At 49.1% G+C, this 7814-nt stretch overlaps 1 protein-coding gene across 1 annotated transcript; it reads left to right on the top strand.

Moving 5' to 3' along the window:
* Nucleotides 1-636: 636 nt before the first annotated feature.
* On the top strand, nt 637-7527 carry LOC101624031 (arachidonate 12-lipoxygenase, epidermal-type-like). The gene is given in 19 exon segments (XM_004685105.1): nt 637-707; nt 902-993; nt 996-1045; nt 1402-1597; nt 1728-1801; nt 1839-1866; nt 1869-1967; nt 2057-2161; nt 2302-2462; nt 3207-3350; nt 3445-3654; nt 4952-5038; nt 5273-5375; nt 5378-5441; nt 5567-5689; nt 6875-6984; nt 7066-7168; nt 7170-7245; nt 7348-7527. Coding segments are annotated over 19 exon segments (2076 nt in total).
* The last annotated feature ends 287 nt before the right edge of the window (nt 7528-7814 follow it).

Here is a 7814-nt window from a genome sequence, read left to right as displayed (position 1 = left end):
GGAACATACTTTAGAGGTAGGGAGGGGTGAGGCCAGGAACTTTGAATGGACTTTGAAAGGGAAATTATAAAATAAGTTCATAAGTATTGAAATAAGGCTATCTGATATAAAAAAAGGATTGGAAAACTGTGGCCTCAGATCAAGAAATCCACACATAGACCAACTACCCAGAAAGAGGGGACGGTCCACCCACCCCACCAGAGGTGAGGTTCATCACTACTGTGTCATTTCTTTTCTATGCCTGAAGAACTTACTCCTAATAGATTTTTCTCTTTAATCCACTAGAGACCCACTTAACACTAACTTAAGCAAAGCAGGAAGATTTCTTGGACTGGCCCTTGGTATCTCACACGCGAAGAAGAGCTGAATCTAGATGTTTGCGTCAAAAAGCTGGTTTCAAGGGTGCCGGGTGGAAGCTCCATGACTCACAGGAATTCCAGACACCCACTCTGAACTCTGAACAAATCTTTTTTTTACCTGTTTGGTATTATCTCATACATGCCCTTAATAAAAAGCCCCAAACTTACCTTGAAGTTTCCACTGGAAATGCACCCACGCTTCAAAACATTTCACCTCCCTTATCTCTGTGGCCTGTTGTTCTTTTATTCATTTATTCACCAAAATTGGGTGGAGGTGATGGCCGGTGTTTACCTGGAGGCCTGTGGCTTCCGGCTCCCTCAGGCAAGCACCGGAGTCTTGGCCAAGTGGTAAGGGTGGGTTGCACCTTCCAGGGCTGCTTGAGAAAACACCGTGCTGACTGACCGTGTTCCAGAGGGACCGAGAGTAGCCTGTGGCTGAAGGTGGAGCCCCTGGGATGCAACGCAACAGGGACCCAGATCTGGGTGTGGAGTCAGGGGGCTGGACCTCTGAATTGCTTGTATTCCTCACGTTCCCCTTCAAGTTCGGTCAGGTTGGGCAAGTACAGGATCCGCGTGGCCACCGGGGCCTCCATCCTGGCGGTCCCCAACAATCCAGGGCAACTGTGGCTGGTGGGTAGCACCGGGAAGCTGACGTTGGCAAGCAGCTGCAGCCAGTAAGCCTCAAGGTCAGTGCGAACTCTGCAGGGGGGACCATGGCAGGGGGTGTCCTGGGGAGCCAGGGAAGGAAGGAGACTGCGTGCTAGGGAAGGTAGGGGAAAAAGAAAGCCAGAGGTAGGGGGAAAAGAATGGAATTTCTCCACGCAGGTGGAGGGAGTAGACTTTCTGCGCTTTCCCCGGCTCTGGGGGACCAGCAGTGGGAGCTCCCCAAGACGGGCTGTGCCTCTTCAGCTCCAGCCCGGACTCAGGCTTCTCCCGGAGAGTGCTCCGAAGCGAAAACGCAGCCAAACTTCTTGAAGTTCACTGACCCAGGCGCCCTCCTGGCGGGCCCCAGACCTGCCTGGTGAACTTGCCTGACCCGCAGGAAACCAAGTTTGAGATCAAAGTCTCCCAATACCTCGGGCGCCTCCTGCTGGTGAAGCTGCGCAAGCACAAAGTCCTGCTGGACCTGGACTGGTTCCGCGAGTGGATCGCAATGGAGGGGCCCGACACCCACGCGAGGTCCTCTTCCTCTGCTACGGCTGAGGACGACGGGATAGTCTGCTTGCCGGACGGCACTGGTGAGGGCGGCGAGCTGCAAGCAGGGTGGAGTGGGGGACAGACAAGGTGGGAGAAGTAAAAGGGGCTAAGTAGCATGGCTGACGAGGGACCGAGTGTGAAGGCGTGTGCTCTAGTCATCCCCTCCTCCAGCCCGGACCTTGAGTGACGACCCCCAGAACCTGTTTAAGAAACATCGGGAGGAGGAGCTTGAGGAAAGAAGGAAGGTGTACTGGTGAGTGAGAGTCTCCGACCCCCTGCCAGACCCTGCGGTGGGGCTCCTGGAAAGACGGTTGATTCTTCCTGTCCAGGGGAGTACCCAGCGGGACCCACCCAGGAATGAGCGATTCCGCGAGGATAAAGAATTAGACTTCTTCCTCTCTCTGGCAAAAGCATGAGTTCAGGTTAAGGCTGGGCACCGGCATCCCTCAGTGCCAGGCGGGATCCTCTCTTGATCTTCTCGCATTGACCTTCTCTCCACAGGCTTAAGGACTTGGCCTTCAAGGGAACAGTGGATGTCACAAAATGTGTAAACCACCTGGAAGACTTCAAAAGAATATTCCCTCAAGGAAAGACTGCCGTGGCTGGTGAGTTAGCACAACCTCTGGAAATCTCATTTCCAGTCCAGGGATTTGAAAGAAAAGAGAGGGCAGAAGTATGGTGTGTCTGTCCATCCGAACTCAACTCACCTCAGACCTCACCATGTGCTCCCAATTGATGTCCCTAGAGCGGGTCAGTGATTGCTGGAAGGATGATGCCCTCTTTGGGTACCCGTTTCGCAATGGCGCAAACCCCATGCTCCTGAGGCGTTCTAGGAGTCTCCCAGCCTGCCTGGTGCTGTCTCCAGGGATGGAAGACTTGAAGACAGAGCTGGAGAGAGAACTCCAGGTGCTGGACTCCTTCAATTCTCATGTCCCCTCCTCTTCTCTCTCCTCCTCCCACCCTGGATCTCTCCCTTCTACATCCTTTCTACACTCTTCCAGCTACATTTAGGGTGTGTTGTCTTTGGCACTACTGACATGTTGGGCCAGATAAATGTTATGTGTCTGTATACCAACCCTGGCTTCCATGCCTAGATGCCAAGAGCAATGCCAGTGTGACAATCAAATGTTTCCAGACATTGCCAGATGTCCTTTGGGGGACAAAATCATCCCTGATCAAGAACTACAGATCTCCACCATCTCCTGTGTCTCCTGTTGCTTCCCCTCATCCAGCTCTGTCTTCAGCTCTTCCTTCTTCATTAGATGTATCTCTGTTTTTGGAAGGAGATCAAACTTTTGGAGGGAAATAGAGAATATGACCCTAACCCTGCAGAGAGCAGACAAAGGAACTATCTCGTGCTACATTTGGTTAAAACTTAAAAGAGTGGGGGGATAAGGAAAGACTTTGTGAGAGATGGGGGTACATGGTGGAAAACCAGAAAGTTCACCACAGGGACCTTCAGTTCTAATAGAAAACACTGGGTATGGAAACCTTGCATTTAGGGCTTTGGATATGATGAAAGTGATTGTTGTTTAAAGCAAAAAAAAAAAACTGGATAGAGAGAAGGGTCCACCATGACCCTTCATGAGAGAAGGGTAGGTCCAGAACAGATCCCAACCCCATTATTCAATCCTGTGCTCTGTCCTCCAGGCTGGATCTCTGCTTGAAGCTGATTTTTCCTTGCTGGAAGGGGTCAAACCTAATGTCATCCTTTTTAAGCAACAATATATGACAACCCCACTGGTCATGCTCAAGTTGCAGCCTGATGGAAAACTGTTACCTATGGTCATCCAGGTAAGAGAATCCAGGTGTCTTACCCCCACACATTGACCCCCTTGAGTGATGTAGGTTCACAGGCCCTCAGTCCTTGCTCTCTCTCCTGCTCTAGCTCCAATCACCTTGTCACGGATGCCCCCCACCTATGTTGTTCCTGCCTTCAGATTCCCCCATGGCTTGGCTCCTGGCCAAGACCTGAGTCAGTAGCTCTGATTTCCAGCTGCACCAGTTACAGTCACACCTGCTGAGGGGTCACCTGGTGGCTGAGGCTATTTCTGTGGCCACAATGAGGAGACTGCCCAGCCTGCATCCTATCTACAAGGTTTTCCAGTTTCTCTGTTATTCTGCATCTGCTGCCCTTCATAGTTCACATTCTTAGTCTCAGAAGGCATCTACAGAGTCTAACCTTGTGTCATGTTGCAATACACACCCACACATCCCCTCACACATATTATGGGAACACTCAGAGTTGGGGAAAGCGTGAGAATAAGTTTTACAAAGGAATTGAAATTTGACCTAAGGAGCCTTCCAGGTGGGTGGTAAGAGATGGGACCATTCCAATCAGATAGAGCTATAGAAGGACATGATAATGGCTTCAATTAGGATTGAGGAGCAGGTTATGAGTGGTTGAAGTGTTGAATAGGAGAAATGGGAAGTAGGAGAAGCTGAGAGAGGAAGCCATGTTACTTGGTGGGAGAAAAATCAAAATCACTTTTGAACTTGACATGCTTGAGGGTACCCAGCCTTTATAATTAAGAAAAGGCAAGAGGAAGACATCCATTGAGACAGGGAGGAAAGCGAAAGAGTTGATGTCATAGGAGCCTAGAGAAGAAATGATTTCAAGAGGTAGGCATGATTATCTGTGTCATATGTTGCTGAGAGATCAGCAAAGTTACAATGAAGAAATGTTTGTGTGTTTTCCAATATGGAAGTCTCCTGTTAATCCTCTGATGAATGCTGGCTGAGGAGAAAGAAGTGTGATTCATGTGGGCTTAATGAAAAACTGTGAAGAAAGGAGAAGTGTGATTCATGTGGGCTTAATGAAAAACTGTGAAGTAAGGAAGTAGAACCAATACAAAATAATTCTTTTAAGACTTATTGAGAAAGGGGAAGTGAGATATTAGAGGTAGTGTTAATTAGAGCTCTGTGTGTGTGTGTGTGTGTGTGTGTGCGCGCGCGCGCGAGAGAGAGAGAGAGAGAGAGAGAGAGAGAGAGAGAGAGAGAGAGAGAGAGAGAGAGAGTTGACATTAAGAATAATGTCCCAAGGAAGGCAAAAAGGGATGGAAGGAATCTGTCTTTGAACAGAGTAAAGATACCTTATTGATAAGAATAAGAGACAAGCTTAAGATATAGTTTCACTCGTGGGAAGTTTGCTAGCTTTTGTGGTGTAAGAGAAGGGATCCCTAGAATTCTTGCAAACAACATGAGACTACAGAAGACATTTCCTCATCTCTCTCCTCCCAGTGTTAACCTGCTAAAATTCAATTGGGAGTTTCTCACTTTCATGAAGTCCCATCTTCACCTTTCTTTTCTTTCCTTGGTCCTTTACATTCCCATCCCCTTATCAAAACTGAAATCCCTTTATTTGACTATGTCACATTTCTTTCTTCTACAGTCAGCTCCTGATCCCTCACTTTCAGTATACCATGGAGATCAACATGTTGGCCCAGAGTAATCTTATCTCTGAATGGGGAATTTTTGATCTGGTATGAAAAAGGATGGGTAAAAGGGGAGTAGGATTCAAGGGTGAAAAGACTTCTAAGGGTGGTTTCCCTTTCTCCCTAACCCCTAAATTCTTCCTCATCTGCCTCACACCTCGATAACTTTCTACTTAAAAGGGCCTGAGTAGAACTATAAACCTAACTCTGACACTAACCTCCTTCCCCAACCCCCCAGCTGGCATAGCTAACTCTAGTTTATCTGCTGTGGGCTGTCCTCAGGTGGTGAGCACTGGTAATGGCGGCCACGTGGATATTCTCCAGAGAGCTACAGTTTGTCTGAGCTATTGTTCCCTCTGCCTGCCTGATGATCTGGCTGACCGTGGACTCTTGGAGTGAAATCTTCTTTCTATAGGCAAGATGCCATCAAGCTGTGGGAAATCATCAACTGGTGAATGTGATAGAGAGGGATATCCTAGTGGGCCTACCTGAGAGAAAAAGGGGGTGGGGGGCTGTGGGTCCAGAAGGCCCTCCATTGGCCACCTAAGACCAGGTGCTTTCGTCCCTGGGGAGCAGGTACATGGAGAGGATGGTCAGTCTTTTCTACAAGAGTGATGAAGCTGTAAAGAATGGCCCAGAGCTGCAGGCCTGGTGCCGAGAGGTCACTGAGATCAGACTGCAGGGAAGCCAGGATTGTGGGTGAGGCACAGATCCCTTCCCACTGACCTTGAGTCCACTCACCCCATTTGTTGACAAGTCATACCTCTCACCATAAGGCAACCCTATCTTGAGGACCTTGAAATTCTCTCCACCTTTCCAGAGCTTCCTCCAGAAAGCCTAATGACCACTCCCAATTCCCCGGTCTCCTCCTTTCTCATTCTCTGCAGTGTTCAGTCTCATGCACTCTGGAACCAGATGTTTTTCTTGGGTATCTGTCTTGACCCTTTCCTACCTTCTCCCCAGTTGAGCCCAGGGGTCCTCTGATTACATGTTGTTTTTTTATCATGTAGATGAGAAAAAAATTGATTCCTGGCTGGATCTACTTGTCTGTGTGGGGTTTGCACGTCTCCCCATGTCTGTGTGGGTCCTCTCCAGGTGTTTGTGTTAGCTTCGTTGGCTGTCTACATTGTCCCACTCTGAGTGGGACATCCATCCTGTGATGGAAGGGTGTCCTATGCAGGTTGGGGTCCCACTTTGTATTCTGAACTATGAACTACTGGGATAGTCTCCAGCTACCCACCTACTTACTGAGAAGCAGGTTAGAAAGTGACTGGCTGAAAGAATACAAATGTTTAATATAGAAATGTTCTGGGTCTTTACTTAAAGCTTGATAATGTTTTTGTAACCAAAGATATGCTGTAAGAACTCCACTCTTGTTTATAGCAGTTAGCTTATGATAAAATTGATTTCATTTTATTTTGTTTGGCTTAAAGTCACCATTTCCAGGCCCTCCCTTGTGGCACAATGAGTTAAGGTGCACTACAAGGCAGCACTAGTTTGATCCCCAGCCAGGGAACTGACCCACCTGGCACAGCAGACCTCTCCTGCCTCGCCCACTGCTCCCCTCAGGAGTGTACTTGTCAATCTGCCTGTTCTCCTCCCCACTCTGTCTCTGGTGAATCCTCTTGCCGCCCCTGCACCTCTGGCCTGTACCCCAGATCTGTGTGCATAAATAAATAAATCTTAAAAAAAAAAGTCACCATTTCCAAGAACTTATCAATGGCATTAAGTGAGGACTGAGTGTCCACACTGGGTGTGAGACACAGAGTCTAGAAGTCACAACTACAGACAGAAATTCTTTCCTGTATCTCTGACATCTTTTACTGCCTGAGATCTGCCTTGTGGCCTTATCTCAAATGCTTTGATTCGCCTCAATTCTCCCAGGTCCCCTGTCTCCTTGGAGCCTCGGGCCCAGCTCTGCCACTTTGTCTCCATGTGCATCTTCATGTGCACTGCTCAGCACGCTTCTGCCCATCTGGGCCAGGTAACCCACTGTGACATCTCTCAGGGACTCCTGGATGTGAAGATAGGGGCTGTCATCGCTCTGGGTTTCTGAATGGCTCTCCTTCCTGTAGCTGGACCGACACACCTGGACCAACACACCTGGATCCCTAACGGCCCATGTACCATGCGGAAGCCCCCTCCCATCTCCAAGGACATGACAAAGAAGGACATAGTAGACTCTGCCTAATCTCCACCAGGCCTGCATACAGAAGACCTTCACAAAATTCCTTGGCCGACACCAGCCTGTCATGGTTAAAGACAGACGTCGGTGTCCTGGGGCAGAGCAGCTTGGAGGAGGATTGGTGTTCTTGGCCAACCGGCCCAAGGTCTGAGTCATCTTGCTCTCCTCCCAGGTAGCCTTGGGGCAGTACAAGGAGGAATATTTCTTTGATCCTGAGCCCCAAGTTGTGCTGAAGCAATTCCAGGAGGAGCTGGCCACCATGGACAAGGAGATTGAGGTCCGGAACACAAGCCTAGACCTGCTCTATGAGTACCTTCGACCCAGCATGGTGGAGAACAGAGTGGCCACCTAGGAGAGGAGGCCCTGCCCACTCAGCCCCAGAGCACCCTGGCCCCTCAGCACTCCCTCCTCCTTGGGCCACATTCCTGGTGAACAGGTGCCTGCAGTTCTAGGTACCGCTCGGGGTGGTTCCTGATGAATTTTGGAAGCTGGCATCCCTGTAGTTGCCCTGTCTTGCAGACCTCCAGCCCTGCACTCCTCCCTTTGATCCATATCTTCCCTCTCCTTTCCCCAAAGGATATGAATATATATAAATAGAACTGCCTGATTAAATAAAAAAAAAAAACTTGATAGTGGGTA

The sequence above is a fragment of the Condylura cristata genome, unplaced genomic scaffold, assembly GCF_000260355.1.
Source record: "Condylura cristata isolate star-nosed mole 26May11 unplaced genomic scaffold, ConCri1.0 scaffold00017, whole genome shotgun sequence".
Classification (NCBI taxonomy): domain Eukaryota; kingdom Metazoa; phylum Chordata; class Mammalia; order Eulipotyphla; family Talpidae; genus Condylura; species Condylura cristata.
The sequence above is the reverse complement of the archived record's forward strand: the minus strand, read 5'-3'. Positions and strand labels throughout refer to the sequence as shown.